General features: G+C 44.1%; 1 protein-coding gene across 1 annotated transcript in view; it reads right to left on the reverse strand.

Annotated features, from left to right (window-relative positions):
- Nucleotides 1-602: 602 nt before the first annotated feature.
- LOC137536214 (uncharacterized) overlaps nucleotides 603-26,132 on the reverse strand; it is a 50,789-nt gene continuing 25,259 nt past the window's right edge. Inside the window, exons 4-7 of the mRNA XM_068258325.1 lie at nucleotides 25,765-25,821; nucleotides 12,591-12,710; nucleotides 7,935-8,047; nucleotides 603-1,797 (exon numbers count right to left, since the gene is read on the reverse strand). Of these exons, the coding sequence (XP_068114426.1) occupies nucleotides 1,794-1,797; nucleotides 7,935-8,047; nucleotides 12,591-12,710; nucleotides 25,765-25,821 (294 nt within the window). The 3' untranslated portion in view covers nucleotides 603-1,793. The remainder of the gene's footprint in view (nucleotides 1,798-7,934; nucleotides 8,048-12,590; nucleotides 12,711-25,764; nucleotides 25,822-26,132) is intronic.

Genomic DNA, 26,132 nt, shown 5'->3' on the forward strand with positions numbered 1-26,132 from the left:
CGAACCGAACCTTCCGCGAAGGTTCGCGAACGGGGTTCGCGAACTGAAAATCGGAGGTTCGCGACATCTCCAATGAACACTGCAAGAGATACAAGGTGGTAAAAAGAAAAAAAAAAGATCCACTTACCTGGGGTTTCCTCCAGCCCGTGGCAGCTGTCCGGTGCCCTCGCCGCAACTCCGGAGGCCCCCAATCTTCTCCGCTACAAAACCCGACCTTGCCAGGTCGGGTTCCAGGTCGGTGTCTTCTGCGCTCCACCGCACGGGTCACATTGTCCAGTCGACGTCATCAGGATGGTACTGCGCAGGCGCAGAACTACTGTGCCTACGCAGTGCAGTCCAGATGATGTTGGCCGGACCATGTGACCCGCACCGTGGAGCGCAGAAGAGGCCAACCCGGAACCCGACCTGGTGAGGTCGGGTTCTGCAGCGGAAAAGACCGGGGGCCTTCAGAGCTGCGGCGAGGGCACCGGACGGCTGCCACGGGCTGGAGGAAGCCCCAGGTAAGTGGATCTTTTTTTTAAATTTCCTTGGACACTTACTTTACGTTAAAGAGAAACCGTATTTAAGAATTGAACTTCATCCCAATCAGTAGCTGATATCACATTTCCCATGAGAAATCTTTTCCTTTTCTCAAACAGATAATCAGGGGGCTCTGTATGGCTGATTTTGTGGTGAAACCCCTCCCACAAACTGAGGTACTGACATCACACTGTGGGAGTCTTGTTGCATTGTGGGAAATAACAGCTCTTTACAACTGCCAAAAAAAGCAAGCAGAATCTTTTTCTAGTGACATCACCTGCCAGCAGTAAAAATGGAATCATGTGATAAATGTCAGAATGTAAATCAGGGAGATGAAAGATGGGCTAACACTGACTAAATCATTTATACATAATTATTGTAAACATGAAGCACTTTTTTATTACATTATTTTCACTGGAGTTCCTCTTTAAGCTGTAATTCAGTCCTAAACAATACAACAGTTAACCTAATAATGCTCATTACTGTCTCAGAATGAGTAATGTAGGTGATCTGAGAGACTCGCTAATGGAAACATGAACAGCCATGAATATCCTTGCTGCAGACTGCACAGCATATCCTCACTGCCGGCTGCATAGCATGTGCAAGCTGCAGGCTGCACAGCATGTCCTCACTGCCAGCTGCATAGCATGCCCTGATCTTAAGGAAAGTGTACCTGGCATGGTGAGGTGTGCCATACTATATGTGTATTGTGTCTGCTGTAATCACCATGGCAGACTTTTGTATGTCATACTGAACATACTGTCCCCTTCTTACAAACGCTCAAGTCAAACATATATTCCAACAAAGATGTCTGCATGTAGAAAATGCACTGCACTGTTTTATTATTACATATTTTTGTTATTACATGTTAAAGTACTGTACAGTTACAGTACTGCATAAACTGTTGTAAATTATTTAAAGCACATTGAAAACAACCAAAAAACTTTGTTCGCATTGTACGTCCAAATCCGTAAGTTATTCAAAAGTAAATAATAGTATTTCTTCGAATGTTACTGACAAAGTAGAACACCCCTTTAAATGAATCTGAAAATATGTGTGGCAGTATAACAAATGAGCTAGCTTAAGTATTAAAGCACAATTACATGGAGTATGTTAGAGATGTGGTGTATAGGCTGCATTCCTAGTAACACATTCATGAATTGATCAATCTTCAGTGTATCCAGGTGGGGAGTAGTGGGAAGTTGGTTGATTCTTGTTCCCCATTTCCACCTCTTTTGATTTAGGATTCTCAGTTTTAACATTCTTTAACATGTTTACCTACAGAAAAATGTAATGGGAAAATGAAGGGTAATAGACATTAGAGCAACAAACCTGTTTAGTTGTAGTAAACATTTATTTGTTTTAAAGATTGTATTTCCTTGATTGTCTTCTATACCCTGTCACTTAAAACTAATTTAGAATAAGCTCAAATCTAGAACGTTCAAGATCTTTCATTGGCTAGATGTTTCACAAGGGGCAGTGATTGATCAACTTGTTCTGGGTAAATGCTATTGAAATGTACATCTCAGCAATCCAGCTCCACATGCTCCCACCGCCTTCACACTTCTGTGCACTGGTCCAGTGCCAATTTGATCGGCTACAGACTCTGTGATCACTGTGAACCGATCACAGTGATCACAGTAAAAATAAAAAGCCTCTAGTGCTTTAAGTGAACCAAAGATGAAAATAAACAAATTAGATAAACAAATGGATCTGTCCCTCTACTCCTAAAAATGAGTCTTTTAGATATCTCAAGGTTTTATTTTATGTGTAAACATTTACAAAGCAGAAATAATCTTTCATAGTCTCTGCTCAATTGCAGTGTCTCAAGAGTCCCAGAGTGAAAATACATGAACTATTGACCTTTTTATCTTTTCTTCTCTCAGTAAAAAGCCCAGGTATCTGCTAATGTGCGTACAAACGCACTACAGCAGCCAACGACGGATCCGTCTGCACCTCCCGCTGGGCGGGTTTTCAGCAGACTGTAGTGCGTGTGTACGCACTGTCGGTGGATTGATAAGGCTGTTCCTGTACGATCCGCCCGGCAGATCGTTCAGGAGCAGCCGTATCAGTCCACCGACAGTGCAAAACCCGCCCAGCGGGAGGTGCCGACGGACCCATCGTTGGCTGCTGTAGTGCGCGTGTACGCACCTTTAGGAAAGTGTTCTATAGCTGTACTTTGTTATCAGTGAGCCGACTGAGTCCTGACTGGAGAAAAACTGTCAGTTCCATAGCTAATTATAAGCTCTTTCAGGCAGGGAAAAATCAAAAAGAGCACAGCATCTGTGTCTGTAACCTTGCCACTGCAGTATACACATGTCTATCTAACCATGTCACATGTCATCTCTGGTACACTTTAAGAGACAAGAGCAGTGCATCCTAGACTTGCATGACAGTCAAGAAAAACTGTGTGTATGCAATATGGGTGTTTGTTTCACCTTAGTTTGTTACAAATGGGAGAGTTTACAACCTGCTTAAAGGATACCAGAGGTAACCTTGCCTGTAGAAATTACAGGTATGTAAGGGAAGGGGTACTCATGTTCTCTGTTCCTCCAGTTCACTGCTGCCCTTCTCTGTTTGTGTGTAAAAGGCCCCGAAAGCTGGCCAAGTCCTGTACTGCTGTGCAAGTGCTGGCCTGGTGGCATGCATCCTTGATCATGCTCTTGTGGCCAAGAGCATTCTGCACATGTGTGGCTATGAGTCTTTATGTAGTGTGCATGAACAGAGTACTCCCAGCCATGGGAGAAAAATCAAGAATGCGCTCCGCCAGGCCAGCGCTTGCACAGTAGTGCGCAACTTGGCCAATTTTACACACTAATACAGAGAGAGAGCAGCGAACGGGGAAGCTTAGTGCATAAAGGCAAGAGTTGGGGAGGCAAAATAAAAATATAGAATTCCCTACCTAGTAAGATATATTAAATTTGTGTGGTCTTTGCCACAAACAGAAAAGACCATATGTTGTTTGATGTATCCATCTCTTTGCTGGCTGCACATCTGCCCCAGTGAGTTTCAAAAAGAATCAAATAGGACTACTCAGTGTTTGGATTAAGGGGATTCTGCAGAATCTAAAACAATTAAAAGATTAGGCAAACAGGAACTTACCACCTAGATCAATCAACCACAATTAAATATGAGTTTTTATCATACGTCGAATTGTTGTGATTGACCCAAGAGGTAACCCATCTATTTTAATATATGAAATACAAATGCAGGTGTTTAGATGTAACACTGTGAGAATAAGTGATACCGGTGACATACCTACCAATCCACTATGTCTTATGTTACTCTATAAAAGGACAAACAAGTAAATAATGATACACTCATTTCTCTAACTTTTGTAGAAGAGTTCTGGCCATTGGCAAATAACCTGAGTTCATCCAGTATCCCCATTATGTAACTGTAATTTACATTTGTAATATAAAAAAAAAATATATCCAGCATTATAAAATTGCTTCACCTCAGATTTCCCCAGACAGCTGCATCCTGACTCATGGTGAGTTTGCAGGAGAGTGTTTCCACAGGAGCAGGTGTTGTGTTATGTCATTAACAATGAAAGTGACTAGAACTGAGCTGTTTACAAGGGCACACGACACCTCCACCTGTAACCCAGTTTAAATCTCACAGTAGTAAACTGACTCATTCTAAAATAAAGGAGAGAGCTTAGAAAGCCCAGTATAGTGTAGTATGTTAGTATACCAGTTAGTATACCAGAGGGTATAAGAAATGTCAGATAGAAACATACTCACACGTCAGGGATGCTTACAAGGCAACCACTGTAAAGACAGGTGAGGAGAATAAGGAGTCACTCTCTGTAGTGACAACTCCACCAAGGGAAGACAATCAGCAATGTAACGGAGGTGCCAACAAATACAAATTACTGTATATTCTGACGTATAAGACTACTTTTTAACTCTTGAAAATCTTCTGAAAAGTCAGGGGTCGTCTTATACGTTGGGTGTCATTGATGCCGGGTGATACGCAATGCTGATGTGCAATGCGCATACGGCACATGCTGATGTTTTATTACCAGGTGCTGGAGATTCGGCGGTTGCTCACCGCTCACGCTGCTAGGTCTGGGACGCCCAGGGTATGGATGGAAGATCTCGTGTGCCCATAAAACACGCCTCTTCCACCCGTCTGACCCCCCCTATGCTGTTACCGCCTCTCAGATCTCGCTGCCGAGGACTGTAGCGAAGCGGCATAGGCGAGCATGTGTGAGATCTGAGAGGCGGAGAAGGAGGTAAACAGGATACAAGGGCAAGCCAGATGGGTGAAAGAGGCGGGATTTAAGGTGCACAGCGCAATCTATTCTTCCATACTGCTCTGATAAACAGGGAGAAAAGGAGAGCTGACCAATCCACTTAGGGAGAGCTGACCAATCCAACCAATCACCAACCAATCACCTGTATAATGTTATATACTGGGTACCGTACCACATACAATACAGCATCAGTATATGATATTTTTAATTTTTATTTGGTGTGCGTTGGAAGAGGGGTAGTCTTATACGGCAAGTATATCCCAAACTCTATATTTTAACTGAAAAAGTCGGAGTTGGGGGGTCATCTTAAATACCCAGTCGTCTTATACATCGGAAAATACGGTATATGAAAAACTGTTTAAAATAGGATATAGTGGTTGACTTACCTCACAAAAGAAGACCCAAATAGTCAATTTTAGCAAATACTTTTAAATTGTCACTTACTGTACCAAAATGGCATTTTAAGTCTTTACTAAAATTGACTATTTGGATTGGGTCATCATTTGTGAGGTAAGTTCACCACTACTTCCTGGCTTGCAAAAGTATTTGGCCCCCTTGAAGTTTTCCACATTTTGTCACAAACATGAATCAATTTTATTGGAATTCCACGTGAAAGACCAATACAAAGTAGCGTACACGTGAGAAGCGGAACGAAAATCATACATGATTCCAAACATTTTATACAAATCAATAACTGCAAAGTGGGGTGTGCGTAATTATTCAACCCCCTGAGTCAATACTTTGTAGAGCCACCTTTTGCTGCGATTACAGCTGCCAGTCTTTTAGGGTATGTCTCTACCACCTTTGCACATCTAGAGACTGAAATCCTTGCCCATTCTTCTTTGCAAAACAGCTCCAGCTCACTCAGATTAGTTGGACAGCGTTTGTGAACAGCAGTTTTCAGATCTTGCCACAGATTCACAATTGGATTTAGATCTGGACTTTGACTGGGCTATTCAAACACATGGATATGTTTTGTTTTAAACCATTCCATTGTTGCCCTGGCTTTATGTTAAGGGTCCTTGTCTTGCTGGAATGTGAACCTCCGCCCCAGTCTCAAGTCTTTTGCAGACTCCAAGAGGTTTTCTTCCAAGATTGCCCTATATTTGGCTCCTTCCATCTTCCCATCAACTCTGACCAGCTTCCCTTGCCCTGCTGAGGAGAAGCACCCCCAGAGCATGATGTTGCCACCACCATATTTGACAGTGGGGATGGTGTGTTCAGAGTGATGTGCAGTGTTAGTTTTCTGCCACACATAGCGTTTTGCATTTTGGCCAAAAAGTTCCATTTTAGTCTCATCTGACCAGAGCACCTTCTTCCACATGTTTGCTGTGTCCCCCACATGGCTTGTGGCAAACTGCAAACGGGACTTCTTATGCTTTTCTGTTAACAATGGCTTTCTTCTTGCCACTCTTCCATAAAGGCCAACTTTTTGCAGTGCACGACTAATAGTTGTCCTATGGACAGATTCCCCCACCTGAGCTGTAGATCTCTGCAGCTCGTCCAGAGTCACCATGGGCCTCTTGACTGCATTTCTGATCAGCGCTCTCCTTGTTCTGCCTGTGAGTTTAGGTGGACGGCCTTGTCTTGGTAGGTTTACAGTTGTGCCATACTCCTTCCATTTCTGAATGATCGCTTGAACAGTGCTCCGTGGGATGTTCAAGGCTTTGAAAATCTTTTTGTAGTCTAAGCCTGCTTTAAATTTCTCAATAACTTTATCCTTGACCTGTCTGGTGTGTTCTTTGGACTTCATGGTGTTGTTGCTCCCAATATTCTCTTAGACAACCTCTGAGGCCGTCACAGAGCACCTGAATTTGTACTGACATTAGATTACACACAGGTGCACTCTATTTAGTCATTAGCACTCATCAGGCAATGTCTATGGGCAACTGACTGAACTCAGACCAAAGGGTCTGAATATTTACGCACACCCCACTTTTCAGTTATTTAATTGTAAAAAATGTTTGGAATCATGTATGATTTTCATTCCACTTCTCATGTGTACATTACTTTGTATTGGTCTTTCACGTGGAATTCCAATAAAACTGATTCATGTTTGCGGGAGTAATAAGACAAAATGTTGAAAACTTCAAGGGGGCCGAATACTTTTGCAAGCCACTGTATATATATATTTATATATATATATAATTTTGTTGACGCATTTGAAAAGCTACAAGGGAAGGTAAAAATGCCACAGGATGAGAGCAGCTAGAAATAGTGCCGCAATTAGGGGTTAAGGTTTGGGAGTTAAGGTTAGGCACTGTGTAGTTAAGTTTAGGTGGGGGTGGTTAAGAGTTAGGTACCAGGGAAGGTTGGTTAAAGTTAAGCAGCAGTGGGGGGTGGGGGGGGGGAGTCAGTGGCATATCTAGGCAATATGGCACTCTTGCAAACACTGAGATAGTGCCCCCAACCAAGTAGTCACATGCCTGCAGATAATCAAGTAGACACTGCCACCCTGATAAAATTTTAATGGGACCCTGAAAACAACTTAAAATGGAATATGAACTTACCTGGAGCTGGAGGAAGCCCCCCGTAGTCCGTGCTCCCTCCATTCTTCTGCTGGTAGCACCGTTAGCACAGCTGGTTCACAAAAGAAAGAACTGTGTGTGCGCAGAAATCTTTTGCCACTGGGGGCGTGAGCAAGACAGGTGCAGGAGGGCTGCACTTGTGCAGTTGTGCATGACTCCTGGCAAAGTTGCGCAGCTAATGGACCCACCAGTAGAAGAACAGAGGGAGCCCAGGTAAGTTCATAATCCATTTTTAAGTTGCTTTCAAGGTCCCTTTAAGGAGTCACACACCCTCAGATAAAATAATTAAGTAGCCAGGTGCCTCACGATAAACATTAGATAGCCAGGTACATCAAGATAAAATAATTAAGTAGTAGCCAAGTACGACAGGGGTTAGATTGTAAGCTCCCCTTGCACAGTGACAGCCCGATCACAGGATACTGTGATTTCCAGCCCATACATTTGGAAAATCAGCCACATGCTTGCAGTTCTTTCTATGCAGGCATTAAGGCCAGCTCATGCTATGCACAGGCACAGAAAGGTATGACACTTCATGTATTTTTCTATATTCTCTACCTTCCTGCAGCTCTTCCCCCTGACAGGTTGTCTGGTCCTCACTACTCTTATTGTCATTAAAATGTCCTTACCTGCCAAAAGAACTGATGAGAGCTCGGCATCCACCACAAACAGCAGAAAGGGCAGTAATCATTGTCAGTGTGTTCAGTGCAATATGAATGTAATACAGTGAATATGGACTCCCCTGCAAAATACAAAAACAAAAACATATATACAGGATCTTCTCAAAAAATTAGCATATTGTGATAAAGTTCATTATTTTTTGTAATGTACTGATAAACATTAGACTTTCATATATTTTAGATTCAAATACACACAACTGAAGTAGTTCAAGCTTTTTATTGTTTTAATATTGATGATTTTGGCATATAGCTCATGAAAACCCCAAATTCCTATCTCAAAAAATTAACATATTTCATCCGACTAATAAAAGAAAAGTGTTTTTAAAACAAAAAAAGTCAACCTTCAAATAATTATGTTCAGTTATGCACTCAATACTTGGTCGGGAATCCTTTTGCAGAAATGACTGCTTCAATGCGGCGTAGCATGGAGGCAATCTGCCTGTGGCACTGCTCAGGTGTTACGGAGGCCCAGGATGCTTCGATAGCGGCCTTAAGCTCATCCAGAGTGTTGGGTCTTGCGTCTCTTAACTTTCTCTTCACAATATCCCACAGATTCTCTATGGGGTTCAGGTCAGGAGAGTTGGCAGGCCAATTGAGCACAGTAATACTATGGTCAGTAAACCATTTACTAGTGGTTTTGGCACTGTGAGCAGGTGCCAGGTCGTGCTGAAAAATGAAATCTTCATCTCCATAAAGCTTTTCAGCAGATGGAAGCATGAAGTGCTCCAAAATCATCTGATAGCTAGCTGCATTGACCCTGCCCTTGTTAAAACACAGTGGACCAACACCAGCAGCTGACATGGCACCCCAGACCATAACTGACTGTTGGTACTTGACACTGGACTTCAGGCATTTTGGCATTTCCCTGTCCCCAGTCTTCCTCCAGATTCTGACACCTTGATTTCCGAATGACATGTAAAAGTTGCTTTCATCCGAAAAAAGTACTTTGGACCACTGAGCAACAGTCCAGTGCTGCTTCTCTGTAGCCCAGGTCAGGCGCTTCTGCCGCTGTTTCTGGTTCAAAAGTGGGTTCATGCTTCCATCTGCTGAAAAGCTTTATGGAGATGAAGATTTCATTTTTCAGCAGGACCTGGCACCTGCTCACAGTGCCAAAACCACTGGTAAATGGTTTACTGACCATAGTATTACTGTGCTCAATTGGCCTGCCAACTCTCCTGACCTAAACCCCATAGAGAATCTGTAGGATATTGTGAAGAGAAAGTTAAGAGACGCAAGACCCAACACTCTGGATGAGCTTAAGGCCGCTATCGAAGCATCCTGGGCCTCCATAACACCTGAGCAGTGCCACAGGCTGATTGCCTCCATGCCACGCCGCATTGAAGCAGTCATTTCTGCAAAAGGATTCCCGACTAAGTATTGAGTGCATAACTGAACATAATTATTTGAAGGTTGACTTTTTTTGTTTTAAAAACACTTTTCTTTTCTTGTCGGATGAAATATGCTAATTTTTTGAGATAGGAATTTTGGGTTTTCTTGAGCTGTATGCCAAAATCATCAATATTAAAACAATAAATGGCTTGAACTACTTCAGTTGTGTGTATTTGAATCTAAAATATATGAAAGTCTGATGTTTATCAGTACATTACAAAAAATAATGAACTTTATCACAATATGCTAATTTTTTGAGAAGATCCTGTATACAGTATCTATATATAAACCAATAAAAAAAATAACTTTGTTGGGATCCAAAGAACCTTCTGCCCCAGAGCACTATGGGAGATCAACTGCCACACCTGTTTACTACACAGAGGGGATAAATAACATTCTTACTGTGTTTACTAAATAAATTATTTATGAGTATTGTAAAAAATAAGCAATGTGATAAATTAAAGAGACACTGAAGCGAAAAAAATGATGATATTATGATTTGTATGTGTAGTACAGCTAAGAAATAAAACATTAAGATCAGATATATCAATCTAATTGTTTCCAGTACAGGAAGAGTTAAGAAAATCTCTACGACTTTCAAAGTCATGGAGAGGGCTGTTATCTGACTTTTATTATCTCAACTGTAAGTGAACTAATTACTTTTTCTCTGCCAGAGGAGAGGTCATTAGTTCACAGACTGCTCTGAAAGAATCATTTTGAATGCTGAGTGTAATCTGCACATATTATAGAATGATGCAATGTTAGAAAAAACACTGTATACCTGAAAATAAAAATATGAGGATATTTTCTTTGCTGATAATCTTCTAGTAATTATTCATTGTACACAACCAATTCACTATATCATATATTTTTTTTTCGCTTCAGTGTCTCTTTACGTAATAGTCAGTAAAGTCCCCCTTTAGAAAAGCTAGAGCACTATTGCACTTTTTTTTTTAGCTGTGCAGACTTGGTGTTTCACACAAAACAACTTAATGCATATGTTTTTTGATTGCATTTTTTTCTAAGGGTGCCCATACATGGTACAATTTTTCATTTTTTTTCGATTAGATAATTTAGTTCCATTATTCCGTTAGATCTAATATAAAGATTTTTCCAGCATGTCCGATCTGATTTTTCTCATTTAGGACAAATAAACGGGATAATCGAACGTTTTTATTGTACCATGTATGGCCACCATAAGACTAAAATGATCTGATTTTTTTTTTAGATTATTATAAGCTCACAATATTATTCAGAAGGTAAGGTGATTTGAAATGTGATTGGCTAAGAACTTCTAACTTGTATTACAGTCATTGATTTTAATCATATTTACTGTTTGTATTGTCCCATTTTGGAATTATATGTGATTTTATGCATTTTGAGTACCCTTTACTGAAACAAAATAAATTGTAGATTTCACTACTAGTTTAGTACAGCATAGAAATATATTTTTGTGCATTGGGTAGAGCTGGGTACAGTAATTTCCCTCCGCTGTGGATTCCCTCCAAGGAGACCAATGGTCACGTTTAGCTACACCGCCCCTCCCTCCCTGCATCCTGGACTCCTCGCCGAGGTCTAGTGCCTGCTGCTGACTGGAAAGCCCGGTCTCCAGCTGCCATCTAAGAGGGACACAAGCTGACTCTTACCGTCAGCCGCTACATTCCAGATGAGACCTGTCGTGGATAAGACAATGTGATTGCAACTTTCTGCCAGTCTCAGAGCGATCTTTTTGTTTGTTTTTAGCCATGTTCATTGGATCACAGAGCTGCATATGAGCAGGATTGCCTGATTGCACCAAAAGGGGATACTCCAAACCCCCATTCTATCGCGAGGGACATAACTAGACTTAACAGAGGCCCCCTGCAAAAATTATCGCATAGGGCCCCCTTTGGTCCCTGAACCCCAAGCAGGTCATGTGATCAGGAGCCGGCTAATGGCAGCAGAGAGTGTTCTGCTGTTAAGCAACACCTAGAAGCATTAAAAAATTACACACGCTTCTTCACACATTTTTGTGAGCAAACTGGGAGGTTGTTTTTGCTAATTGGCTGCACTTGCGGTTGGTGGGAGAGGAAGGGGGGCCCAAAGCCTCTGGCCCTCCCCAGTGATGGCAGGGGTCACAGGGGTGATTGTTAGGCCCATGTCAAGATGTCTCTATCAGGGATGGTTATAACGAACCAACTTCGCTATGCTGGAACTACGCGTTTTAAGCATTTACGTTTCGCAAACTACGGCGTTGAAATCAAAAGATTCTCTACGTATGCATTTCATAGACTACGCGTTTAAATACACAACTACGTGAAGTGCGAAGTGTAGTGTATGCGGACGCTTATGCCCTTATGTGGAAAAATGTCCGCATTAATCTGCCAAACTCTTATATGCGTATATTCCACCTTCCAATGTGGAGTTGTATACGCATAGAAGGGTCAATAATATTTCTGGGCATGCACAAGCAAAAACAATGATCCATACGCGGAAAAATAGACGTGTTTACCGCACGCGTAGTTGACTTCGCAATATACACGTCAACTACGCGTAGCGGACGAAGCTTCACATAGCGGTACTTCGGCTACGTGTAAATGCGTAAGTGTAGTGTTGAAACTTCGCCTACGAACTAGGATGTGTAGATGCGGACTACAACGCGCAGATTCGCACTGGCGTAGTTTACGAGCATCACTGGTCTCTATCCAGTCCACTAGAAAAACATGATACAGTTTTAATTTGATTTGTGCCAATGTGGTGGGTGGAATAAGAAGATCCAGTTTTGCAAAATGGACCTTTGAGCTACTGCTGAAATGATCAGAGCCAGCTTCTTTTCTTGATTACTTTTAAGTGATTTTATTTGCTGTATTATGAAATTATGCATAAAGGTACATTTTAATATAACAGTGGTGCTTTTCTATGAGCCTCACTTTTAGGAGCTGTATTTTCTTATTTATAAAAAGTATACTGTTTTATTTAATTTCATAATTTAATTATAAATGTAATTATGTATTTTTCACATTATCTACTTTTAAGACTTTTATGAAAGCTTGGCCATGTTTTTTTTTTTATAAAATTTATATGAAAATATTAAACATTCTAATGAGTTCACAATCTTTACAGTCCAAATGTAGATTTTTCAGCTTTGTATGGTTTGTACACAAAGAGACGACCTTTAGGGCTAGTATTTTTCAGAATAGATTTGCTTAAAAAAAAGAAAAAAAAAAAGAAACTTACAAAAGTCAGGTCACATAGGGAAGTAAGACTACATGGTTGTTTCACATCAAGGACATTGAGGGCCACTCCCACACAACTGAAAATCACAGACACTGCATTCAAAAATACTGCTGTCTTGACCTGCAGGAAGGAATAAATCAAGAATTAAAGACAAATCAGTAGAATGATGAGCATCTGATGCCAAGACATAAATAGTGATTTATAGTAAGATAATACAAGCAGATATCGGATGACATCTGCCTACTCAAAAGTGATGGGAAGATGATAGCTGTTTGGTTTCCAAAGGGGTTGCATTTTTTAAAAAAAGTAAAAACAATACTTCCCATCTTTAAAGTGGTCTGGTTCTAAAAGATTACTTACAGCATTAAACCTACTATCAGAAAAAAAATGTAGCAGAACAGCATTCAAACAGTTAAACACAGCACTTTTTTCTGCACTGGAAATCCCCTTCAGCTTATGATCCGCATCCCAAGAGTAGATAACATTATCTTTTGTTTACACAGACAGCTGAAAATGAGCTGTCAGTGTTTCTAGCATGCACACTGTTAAGAAGAGCTTACTAGAGGATTTTAATATACAAATTATAGATAATTACAGCAACTATGAATAAATAACTGTACTTAAGGAACTTGTAATTTGTAAATGGACAATATTACTTGTGCACAAAGGCAAATATGTTAACTGTATGGGTAATAAAAAGTAGAAAAACACATTTTAATTGAATGTTATGTCAGAGTTTTTTTCCACTTTAAATTTTTAGTACGGTTTTAACAAACGCTTCTGATATCCTTACCTTGTTTTTTGTGCATATGCTAGCAGAAATGTTTGCAATGTCTACCCTAAAGGCAAATTATATAAAATAGGGCATCTTGTTTTCACTAATTAACGGACACCTGGAGTGGCATATAAAGAAAAAAAACTTAGACACCAATCTTAGTAGTGGGAATTTTAAAGGATCCTCCAGCTGCTTCTACCTATTCAACTCAGTGAGCCAAATAATAGGTGTCTTCTGGCCACTAGTGATGATCATAATCTACAGTATGCCAATTTGCTAATAATGATTACATGAAATTTGATTATTTCCAACATGTCTGAACTGAATTTCAATCGATTTTTCAATTTTCAGATCATTTTTTAAATCAATTTTTCACTCAGTTTTCATAGAACTGAATGAAAATTAATCTAAAAAACAATAATTTAAAAAAGAAACTGCCTACAAATAGCAGTCTTATGCTAGGAATACACGGAGTGATCCGGCGGCTCGATTAGCCGCCGGATCGACTTCCGCCGCATCCCCGCGGCCGCCCAGATCGATTCCAGCTCGTCCCTGCGGCTCGATTGATAAGAAGAAAAATGCAGTGTATGCCCAGCATTAGGTAGCCTTTGTGATCTTCAGATAGGAATATTAGGCAGCCTTTGCAGCCTTACAATGGTAGTATTAGGTAGTATTTGGCCATGCAGAGCAGCCTTGCACAAATATCCTGGTGGCCCTCCTTGTAGTTTTAAAATGGTGCCGGTATCATGGCAACTGGCACCACACTCTAAGTGCACCCTCCCCGCAGCACTGCCTCAGACTTCAGATCACAGCGACTCTGACCACCCCTCCCTCCCTACCCCAATCCTCCACTCGTTCCCCCCCCCCCCCCCCGCACATGTACAAGCAGCGGCTTACCTCGATTCCAGCGTGGAGCGCACAGCCGCAGACCTCTCTCAATGCTAGAAGACACCTATACCTAGCTATCTATACTGAAGACAGCTTTACCTAGCTATCTATACTGAAGACATCTATACCTAGCTATCTATACTGAAGTCACCTATACATAGCTATCTATACTGAAGTCACCTATATCTAGCTACCTATCCTGAAAGCATCTATACCTAGCTACCTATGCTGAAGGCACCTTTACCTAGCTACCTATACTAGGGGCACCTTTACCTAGCTATCTATATGGGGGGCAACTATACTTGGCTAGCTATACTGGAGGCACCTTTTCCTATTACCTATGGGGGGGGCATTGATACTTCTGTGTGACTCTTGTGTGACTACTTGATATTTTTATTTAGAGGCATGTGACTATGCCCATGTTCCAGTGCATGGCAACACCCCTTTTTTGCTGAGGCTCACCAGCAAGTAAATCCAGCACCTGCATAGCCCCCCTTCCGCCCTCACAAAAACATTTCTGGAGCAGCCCCTGCATAGTCATGTCATGGACTGACCTCAGAAGAGCTCACAATCTATTCCCTACCATAGTCATAGTCTAATGTCCTACCAAATCATTATGTATTTAAATAGCACCGACATCTATGTGAAACTTACAAAATACAAAGTATGTGAACTCCAAATCGGTGGGGGCGGGGAAGGTTGGATGGCCCCTTAGTGTCCCAGTCCGACCCTGATGCAGAGTGAGGACACCAGGGTGTGGTAAAATAGGTTACTCACCTGTGCTGCTGCTGTGCGCCCTCCTCCAGCTGAACAGCCTGCCTGAGATTTCTGTGTCTCCTCACTGCCCCCACATCAGTGTTTCTTTCTGGCATGTACAAACTGACATTATACAATATCATGTTCCACAAGTAGAGACATCACTGTCAAGCCGTGGTGCTGCTTGGCCCAAGCAAACCAAGCGACCGCTTGGGTACTCAAAGATAGTAGGGGCCTCCCATGTTGTCAGGGCCGTTGTGTCTGACTTGAATGGCTGTGGCTGCCTCCCCATCACTTACACACAAATCTCAGATTACTGACAACATGAACAGAGGGGAGAGGGGGCGCTGACCACAGAGTACACTTCAGATGTGGAAGTGACAATATTGTGCATTTCCTGCATTTAAATTACGTCACATAGTTACTATGTGCTGCTCTCCTCACTTTGGGTCACCACTGATCTTCAGGAATGTGAGCGTTGGGGATGGGGAGGCAGGAGGTAGCTACATACTGACACCAATGCCGTATACAGGAGAGGGCACCTTTGCCATGGGGTAGCTATCTATACTGGGAGGATGCTTTGTCTACCTATACGGGGGGGAAGGGGGGGGGGGGCATCTTTGGCTAGCAAACTATACTGGATGGCTATTTTTCTGGGGGGGGGGGCACCCCTTTGGCTACTTATTATTATGGGTGAAGAGGTCTTTGACGGGGATGGGGATGGGGGGGGGGCAGCTTGAAGCCACAAAAACCTTAGCAGCATCCTTACATCAAGGGGAGCAATAGGGTCAGGATGCCCTTATCAGAGGAAGGTGAACATTTTGGGGTCCTACAGAGGCCCTCCAACGAGCACAGGCCCAGCAGCAATTGTAATCCCTGCTCTTACACCCATGGTTATTTTCAAATAAATGATAAACTTGACCACTAAAAAGTTAATGAATGAGAAAAAAAAATCAGTGGTCCAAAAAGGATACAGGCCTGGAACCTACTACAAATTGCAAATCACTATCGTAATCACTAGCGTTCTTAATGAGCGTTTTGTAAGTGATTTCATGAGTGTTTTCTGGCGATTTTGGTAGAGATTTTAAAAAGTGTAAGCTTTTTGCCAGCGATTGTTTAGCGATTTGCGATTAGCGATTTTAATTCTGATTGACTCCTCTCAAATAATTTTCATTTTTTTACAGTGTGCAGTCAATTAAAAACACTAGCAAATCGCTCTGTGTAAGTTTTGATGATCAATTACGCGATTATTTAACATTAGAGATGTTGCGAACCTCCGATTTTCGATTCACGAACCCCATTCGCGAACTTCCGCGGAAGGTGCGAACCGCACGAACTTTCGCGAACCGCAATAGACTTCAATGGGGAGGCGAACTTGGAAAACTAAAAACACTTATGCTGGCCAGAAAAGTGATGGAAAAGATGTTTCAAGGTGTCTAACACCTGGACCCCCAGGTGGCGGAGTGGGATACATGCCAAAAGTCCTGGGGAAAAATCTGGATTTGACGCAAAGCAGCATTTTAAGGGCAGAAATCACATTGAATGCTAAATTACAGGCCTAAAGTGCTTTAAATCTTCTTGCACGTGTATACATCAATCAGGGAATGTAATTAGAGTACTGCTTCACACTGACACACCAAACTCACTGTGTAACGCACCACAAACAGCTGTTTGCGTAGTGACGGCCGTGGTGGACTACTGCGCAGTGCGCACCATGGCGAGATTGCTCTTTCTCACTCAGTTATGTCTGGTTAGGTAATGTCTGTCTGCCTTATCAACTTTCGATGGTTCTTTCTCTACCATTGTTAAAGCTTACATCTATTTTTTTTACATTACATTTTTTACTTGCTGTTCAGTACCTGCAACGAGAATCTATTATGGAGGGCAAGTCTGCCATTGTGACCAAGGGTAATGGCCGGGGAATCAGGGTTCGATTCCGGTCCGAAGTAGGAGCCTGAAACCCATGCTGTATAAGTCCTGTACCTGCCCTGACCACGCTTGGCAGACCAGGCATCTGTGGTCAGATGGACCCTTGACCCAGCGTAAGACAAACCAAGTCGAAAGCATTTGCCAAGAATATGTTATGGAGGTCAAGTCTGCCATTTATTCAACTGTGTGAAACTTTCTTTGGTACTTTCTGAGTACCATGGTGTCCACGGCGGGTAACAAACAGGCCGGGAAATACGTTCCGGAGTTGGAACCTAAGAAACGGCTACCACAAGGAAGGCAGCAGGCACGGCAGTGGATACACTGGTCCTGACTGTAAAAGTAAAAGAAAGAACGGACGACCAGGACTTTTTCGAGGCCCTGCAGTAATGGATCAACTCTTAATCCTTTGACGAGAATCTGTTACTGAGGTGAAGTCTGCCATTGTGACCACTGACCATGGGTAATGGCCGGGGAATCCTTCCTGGTCTGATTCCGGTCCGGAGTTGTAGCCTAAGAAACGGCTACCACCACACATCCAGGCAAGGAGGGCAGCAGGCATGGCATGCCCGCCCCGAGGTAGTGACCAAAAATAACAATACAGGACTCGGGAGGACTTTTGAGGCCCTAATGTAATGAATCTACTTTAAATCCTTTAACGAGAATCTGTTATGGAGGGCAAGTCTGCCATCCATTCAAGTGATAGGTATGCACTGACTGCCAGGTATAATACAATGTGCAGTCATAGATGCAGTGAAAGGTATGCAGTGACTGCAAACAGCCGTTTGTGTAGTGACGGCTGAACTGGACTGGTGCGCACCATGATGAGAGTGCAGGTGATGGTGGCTTTACAGCCCATATGGTCGCCCGGCTGATGTAGCTGAATGACAGAACAGTGACAGTCCAGCTGATCAAATTTGGTCTGACCACAATGAAGCAACAACCTTATTATCTTTGGTGTGCCACCCCCACCCAAGACACTCATATAGCCGGCGGTCATTGCTTCATTGTGATACGCAAGCCCCTTCACCGCGGCAAGGTAATGATCACGAAGGGGGATGGGCACATGTACATGCCTTTTGTTTTTTTGTTGCAACCGCCCGCAGTGCAGCCAGAGAAATTAGGCAGGCATGTACACGCACCAGAAAAATTCAGGAATCTGCCTAGAGTCCTGGACCCTGTTGGTGGTGGCGGAGAAGGCAAGCGACCTGCAGGCAGAGATGCTGTGTGTGCGGACTGACTTAGTCATCGGTAGGCAGTAGCCCTCCAGGATCCATGCCTCATTCATTTTGATAAAGGTGAGGTACTGAACACTTTTGTGACTTAGGCGACTTCTCTTCTCAGTGACAATGCCTCCAGCTGCACTGAAGGTCCTTTCTGACAGGTTGCTTGTGGCAGGGCAAGAAAGAAGTTGGATGGCAAATTGGGACAGCTCTGGCCACAGGGCAAGCCTGCGCACCCAGTAGACCAAGGGTTCATCGTCGCTGCTCGCAGTGTCTACATCCACAGTTAAGGCCAGGTAGTCAGTGGAGGGTGGATCTGGAAGGGCTATGACGAGGTGTTGGACTAAAGAATGTCCGCATGTCCGACATCACCATGAGATCGCTGGAGCATCCTGTCCTTGCCTGCGTGGACTTGGGAGGAGGAGGATTACTACCAGTGGTACCTTTATTGCGTTGTGTTGTCACATCACCCTTAAACGTATTGTAAAGCATCATTGCCAGCTTGTTCTGCAAGTGCTGCATCCTTTCCGCCTTCTGTTGAGTTGGTAACAGGTCCACCACTTTGTGCCTGTACCGAGGGTCTAGTAGCGTGGCCACCCAGTACAGGTCATTCCCCTTGAGTTTTTTTATATGGGGGTCCCTCAACAGGCTTGACAACATGAAAGAGGCCATCTGCATAAAGTCGGATCCAGACGTACTCTCCATCTCCTCTTGCTCTTCCTGAGTGACGTCCTCTTCCTCCCCCCAGCCACGAACAATACCACGGGAACGTGGAGCAGCAGAAGCCCCCTGTGACGGCTGCCGCGGTTGTTCTTCCTCCGCCGCCTCTTCCTCCTCCACAGAAACACCTTCCTTATCATCCGAGTCTGACTCCTCTTCTTCCCCACACGACTCCTCTACTTCATCCTCCTCCCCCTCTATGCTGCCGCAGGTGTTGACGAAAAATCTGGTTCGGATGAAAATTGCTCCTACGACTCCTCCTGCCATAACTGTTCTTCTTCACGCTCCTCCACAGCTTGATCCACCACTCTAGGCATGGCATGCTCCAGGAAGTAAGCGTAGGGGATCAAGTCGTTGATGGTGCCTTCAGCGCGACTCACCAGGTTGGTCACCTCCTCAAACGGCTGCATGATCCTGCATGCATTTCGCATCAGTGTCCAGTTCGGTGGCTAGAACATCCCCATCTTCCCAGATTGTGTCATTCTACTGTAATTGTACAGGTACTGGGTGACGGCTTTACCCTGGTCTAGCAGGCGAGAGAACATGAGCAGGGTGGAATTCCAGCAAGTCGGACTATCGCATATTAAGCGTCTCACCGGCAAGTTGTTTATCCGCTGAATGTCCGCAAAGCGTTCCATGGCCATGTAAGACCGCCTGAAATGCCCACACAACTTCCTGGCCTGCTTAGGATGTCCTCTAAGCCTGGGTACTTTGACACAAATCTTTGCAAACCAGATTCAGCACATGTGCCATGCAGGGTACATGTGTCAGCTTTCCCAAAATCAAAGCGGAAATGAGATTGCTGCCATTGTCACACACCACGTTGCCGATCTCAAGCTGGTGCGGGGTCAGCCATTGCTCCACCTCTTTGTTAAGAGCAGCCAGGAGAGCTGGTCCAGTGTGACTCTCTGCTTTGAGGCAAGACATGTCTAAAATGGCGTGACACCGTCGTACCTGGTATGCAGCGTAGGCTCTGGGGAGATGGGGCTGTGTAGCTGGAGAGGAGGAGATGGCAGCACCACTAGAGTTGAACTGCCACTCAGCCAAGGAGGAGGAGGAGGATGACAGCGAAAAGGATGTAGCAGGAGGAGAAGGAGAGGAGGTGGCAGGAGGCCTGCCTGCAAGCCTTGGAGGTGTCACAAGTTGGTCCGCTGCGCAGCTGCGCAGCCACGTAATCCCTGCTTGCCATCGCTCACCAGGTTGACCCAATGGGCTGTGTATGTATGTAATGTAGCGGCCCTGCGCGTGCTTGGCAGACCAGGCATCCGTGGTCAGGTGGACCCTTGACCTGTGGCGTAACTAGGCCCCACCGGGCCCCCCTGCAGAATTTCACAATGCCCCCCACCTCCCCTCCCTGGGGCCCGCTCGGGGCATTTTGTGGGGGCTGGAGGGGTGGCAGCATGAGGGGAAAGCCTTGGCCACAGTCGGCGGGGAGAGGGGAAGTTCCACCCCTCTCCCTCACCTCGGGGCTCTCCCCTCTGCGCTCCCCTCCAGCTTAAGTTACAGTGTGGGCAGCGGGCAGCAGCGGGCAGATACATACCTTCCGTGCGTTCCACCGCATACTCCTCGCTCTAGCGTCTGGCGTCACTTCGGAAGTGACGTCGCTTCCCCCTCTCCCCGCCGACTGTAGCCAAGGCTTTCCCCTCATGCTGCCACCCCTTCATCCCCCACAAAACGGCCCCGAGAGCAGGGGCTGCAGGGCCTATTGTTACGCCAGTGCCCTTCACCCAACTCTCTTCGCAAGAGATGACACCGCTTGCCTCTCAACTGCACGGTACAGTTTGGGTATGGAATTCTTTGAAAAATAATTGCGGCCTGGTATCTTCCACTGTGGTGTCTCAATGGCCACAAATTTACGATAGCCTCTGACTACACCAGCTTGTACCTGGCGAGCTAATAGTTCCGCCACGCCAGCTGTCAGACACCGGGCAAGAGGGTGACTGGCAGAAATTGACTTCTTCCACTCAAAGACTTCCTTCATGGACACCTGGCTGCTGTGGGCAGAGGAGCAGGAACCGTTCAAGGGCAGAGGCGGTGTAGAGGAGGGTGGCTGTGAAGGTGCAAGGGAGAAAGCGGCTGAAGATGATGCACCTGAAGGAGGAAGAGGAGAAGGAGGGTGGCTTGTCTTTTGGGTGCTGCTTTTCCTCAGGTGTTCTTGCCATAGCTGTTTGTACCTTTCTCCAGGTGCCTTCGCAAGGCACTTGTCCCTACATGAGTGTTGGCCTTTCCACGGCTCAATTTTTGCTGGCAAAGACAACAGATGGCTTTGCTCCGATCTGAGGCATACACGTTAAAAAATTTCCAAATCGCTGAGCCCCCCTGGGGTGATGGCACTATGGTGGCATCAGCAGCTGACGTTGAAGGGCATGTTGGCTGGCTGTCCATAGCTAGCGATACATGGCGCCGGACACTGCCCCCAGCTGTTTCTGAGGACGAGCTCCCTCTGCTTCTTTCATGGACTCGTCTCTCCTCCTACTCCTCTCTGACTCCCCTTCTGAACTGTCCCCCTGGTCATCTCCTCTATTGGGAACATATGTGGCATCCGTATAATCGTCATCATAATCCTCCTGCCCAGTTTCGCTTTCCTCAGACACCTCCAAAACTGCACCAACACCAGGTACTTCATCATCCCCCTCCTCACACGTTACGTCCATACTATCGCCACCTAACTCAGACGTATGAGGTGGTGTAACTTGCTTAGCGCCCTTAGCTTGTTGTAGCAGTATTGGCTGTGAATCAGTAATTTCCACACCAAATAACTCCTGAAAAGTGTCAAATGCAGCAGATGTGGTGCTTGTAGTAGTGCTGGTGGCTGCGGGAGATGAGGTGTTCTGTGTAAAATAGTCAAGCACATCCTGACAATCTCGGGAAGTGATGGCACGTGCCTTCTTCTGAGTGTACTTTGGGCCAGGTCCACACGAAATCACATCAACACAACCTTGCACAGACCTGCCGGTGCCAGATGGCCTTCCTCTGGGTCTGCCTCTACCTCTTCCTCTACCTGGTTTGTCCATTTTGTCCATCTCGGGGTGATGCTAGGTATATGCAGTGAGGTGGGTTCACTCAACACAAGAGCTAGGTATATGCAGTGAGGTGGGTTCACTGAACACAAAAAGTAGTTAGATGCAGTGAGGTGGGTTTACTCAACACAACAGCTAGGTATATGCAGTGAGGTGGGTTCACTGAACACAACAGCTAGGTATATGCAGTGAGGTGGGTTCACTCAACACAAAAGGTAGTTATATGCAGTGAGGTGGGTTCATTCAAGACAACAGCTAGGTATATGCAGTGAGGTGGGTTCACTCAACACAAAAGGTAGTTAGATGCAGTGAGGTGGGTTCACTCAACACAAAAGGTAGTTAGATGCAGTGAGGTGGGTTCACTCAACACAACAGCTAGGTATATGCAGTGAGGTGGGTTCACTGAACACAACAGCTAGGTATATGCAGTGAGGTGGGTTCACTGAACACAAAAGGAAGTTAGATGCAGTGAGGTGGGTTCACTGAACACAAAAGGAAGTTAGATGCAGTGAAGTGGGTTCACCCAACACAACAGCTAGGTATATGCAGTGAGGTAGGTTCACTGAACACAAAAGGTAGTTAGATGCAGTGAGGTGGGTTCACTGAAAACAAAAGGTAGTTATATGCAGTGAGGTGGGTTCACTGAACACAAAGGTAAGTATATGCAGTGAGGTGGGTTCACTCAACACAAAGGTAGGTATATGCAGTGAGGTGGGTTCACTGAACACAAAGGTAGGTATATACAGTGAGGTGGGTTCACTCAACACAAAAGGTAGTTATATGCAGTGAGGTAGGTTCACTCAACACAAAAGCTTGGTATATGCAGTGAGGTGGGTTCACTGAACACAACAGCTAGGTATATGCAGTGAGGTGGGTTCACTCAAAACAAAGGTAGGTGTATGCAGTGAGGCGGGTTCACTCATCACAAAGGTAGGTATATGCAGTGAGGTGGGTTCACTGAACACAAAGGTAGGTATATGCAGTGAGGTGGGTTCACTCAACACAAAAGGTAGTTATATGCAGTGAGGTGGGTTCATTCAAGACAACAGCTAGGTATATGCAGTGAGGTGGGTTCACTCAACACAAAAGGTAGTTAGATGCAGTGAGGTGGGTTCACTCAACACAAAAGGTAGTTAGATGCAGTGAGGTGGGTTCACTGAACTCAAAGGTAGGTATATGCAGTGAGGTGGGTTTAGTCAACACAAAGGTAGGTATATGCAGTGAGGTGGGTTCACTGAACACAAAGGTAGGTATATGCAGTGAGGTGGGTTCACTCAACACAAAAGGTAGTTATATGCAGTGAGGTGGGTTCATTCAAGACAACAGCTAGGTATATGCAGTGAGGTGGGTTCACTCAACACAAAAGGTAGTTAGATGCAGTGAGGTGGGTTCACTCAACACAAAAGGTAGTTAGATGCAGTGAGGTGGGTTCACTGAACTCAAAGGTAGGTATATGCAGTGAGGTGGGTTTAGTCAACACAAAGGTAGGTATATGCAGTGAGGTGGGTACACTCAACACAAAAGGTAGTTAGATGCAGTGAGGTGGGTTCACTCAACTCAAAAGGTAGTTAGATGCAGTGAGGTGGGTTTACTCAACACAACAGCTAGGTAGATGCAGTGAGGTGGGTTCACTCAACACAACAGCTAGGTAGATGCAGTGAGGTGGGTTCACTGAACACAGAGGTAGGTATATACAGTAATGAGGTGGGTTACCTAAACACAACAGGTACTAGGTATATACAGTACTGGGTATTACAATGTGTAGCTCCCTGTCACACACACAGGTAGTCACTGAATGTAATGGGCTGCTGGCAGTGGCACACACACAGTATGAATTATCAAGGCTGTCTATGCAATACAAGTGTCAGTTTGACACACAGAAGAAAAAAAAATAGATCACAAAAACAGGATTAGCTCTGAAAAGAGCTGTTGAGGGGTGCTAGTAAAGCAATAAGATTCAGCCAGGAGCAAGCTAACAAGCCAAGAGCCTAACTAATCTTTCCCTAGGAGAAAAAATCTTCAGCAGCTCTCCCTAGTCTGTGTATTTGCAGTCACACGAGTGAGTGTAATGGCCGGCGGAGCCTGCCTTATATAAGAGGGGTGGGGCTCCTGGGCTGAGTGTATCCGGATTGGCTACAATGTGCCTGCTGACTGTGATGTAGAGGGTCAAAGTTGACTCTCATAGAGCATTATGGGGCAAATCGAACTTCCGGGTAAGTTCACCTTCGCCACCCGAAGTTCGCCTGGAACCGTTCGCCAGCAAACCGTTCGGGCCATCTCTATTTAACATTGCAAAAATACTCAAAAATGCTGCATGTCCTGCGTTTGCGATTTTGGTAATCACAGTCGCTCCAGGGGAATTTGGCCCATCCATTCAACGTTAGCCAAGCATGTAGGGAAATCACTAGCATTTTTAAAACCTCCCTAAATGCTAAAAAAATCGATCTAGTGGGTTCCAGCCCACAATATGGTAAGTAGCAGAAATTAAATGAAATAGTATCTAAAAGGCCCCTATATTATTTGAACAGGTATTGACTGGTTAACTATGAATCTGCAACTACCTCAAATCACTTTTACCTGATTTGGTTCTTGAATCAAATGAAATAATACACTCATTCCCATTCAAGTTCATTCAATAATATTCTGTATTTCTAGCCACACCCCCTTCAGCACCTCCCTTTCCCTAATAATTTATTTAATGTCCTAACTAGAGGCGATGTGCCTGGATATATGTATGTTTATTCTTATCATTGACCCCTGTGGCTAGGGTCCAATTCGGTGCACTCCCCCCTTCCCCTGTATGTTTGTCAGCATGCAGACAGCTTATGCTGGTGTATGTGCATTGTGCACATGGACACATAACATTAGCTCCCTTGTGCGATTGGTAAGATGCACTGTCTTTCCCAGGGGAGGAAGTTAGGATGTGTGCTCCTAATCCATTGATAGGTTTGATGCAATGAATGTGTTTGCATGTCTGCACTATGCATGTTACAGGGCCAGAGTTAGGACACCTATGTTTACCTGGGTACTTCTGCGCAGTATAGGTGATTAAGCATAAGAATGCATTCTTCTGTGAACTAAAACCCTGGCTTTTAATTTAGCTGTAGGGATAACAGTTGTGCCTGGATGAGTGAATCTGTGAATGCACTTGTTTGAACATTTGCATGTGAGTGTGCGAAGGGTTAATAGATTTTTAATCTTTCCCTAGGAGAAAAAATCTTCAGCAGCTCTCCCTAGTCTGTGTATTTGCAGTCACACGAGTGAGTGTAATGGCCGGCGGAGCCTGCCTTATATAAGGGGGGTGGGGCTCCAGGGCTGAGTGTAGCCGGATTGGCTACAATGTGCCTGCTGACTGTGATGTAGAGGGTCAAAGTTGACTCTCATAGAGCATTATGGGGCAAATCGAACTTCCGGGTAAGTTCACCTTCGCCACCCGAAGTTCGCCTGGAACCGTTCGCCAGCTAACCGTTCGGGCCATCTCTATTTAACATTGCAAAAATACTCAAAAATGCTGCATGTCCTGCGTTTGCGATTTTGGTAATCACAGTCGCTCCAGGGGAATTTGGCCCATCCATCAACGTTAGCCAAGCATGTAGGGAAATCACTAGCATTTTTAAAACCTCCCTAAATGCTAAAAAAATCGATCTAGTGGGTTCCAGCCCACAATATGGTAAGTAGCAGAAATTAAATGAAATAGTATCTAAAAGGCCCCTATATTATTTGAACAGGTATTGACTGGTTAACTATGAATCTGCAACTACCTCAAATCACTTTTACCTGATTTGGTTCTTGAATCAAATGAAATAATACACTCATTCCCATTCAAGTTCATTCAATAATATTCTGTATTATTGGGGTTGTCTTACTTTACAGTAGGTCGGCTTCGAGTGAGCTGGAAAACTCCAGACTCCTGTGAATAAATGCTGAAAAATAAACATATGGGCATTAGATGTACATAGTGAATAGATTTTCATGATGTGTTCAAGAGATTAATCTTATGATCTAAAAATATGGTTATTTGCATTCACTTAGCGAAAAAAAGGTAGTCAAGTTGACATTAAGGTATTTTACTATGCATACAAATATGTAAACCTCTTTTTTCTAAAAAAAAAAAAAAAAAAAAAAAAAGTCCCTATATGTTCACTATTTTTTTTTACCTGGTCTTTTTTGCTTTTTAGCTACAGTAACAAGCTTATCTCAAAAGGAAAGTAAGATAAACTTCCTGTTTCAGATA

The sequence above is a fragment of the Hyperolius riggenbachi genome, chromosome 10 (assembly GCF_040937935.1).
Source record: "Hyperolius riggenbachi isolate aHypRig1 chromosome 10, aHypRig1.pri, whole genome shotgun sequence".
Lineage (NCBI taxonomy): Eukaryota > Metazoa > Chordata > Amphibia > Anura > Hyperoliidae > Hyperolius > Hyperolius riggenbachi.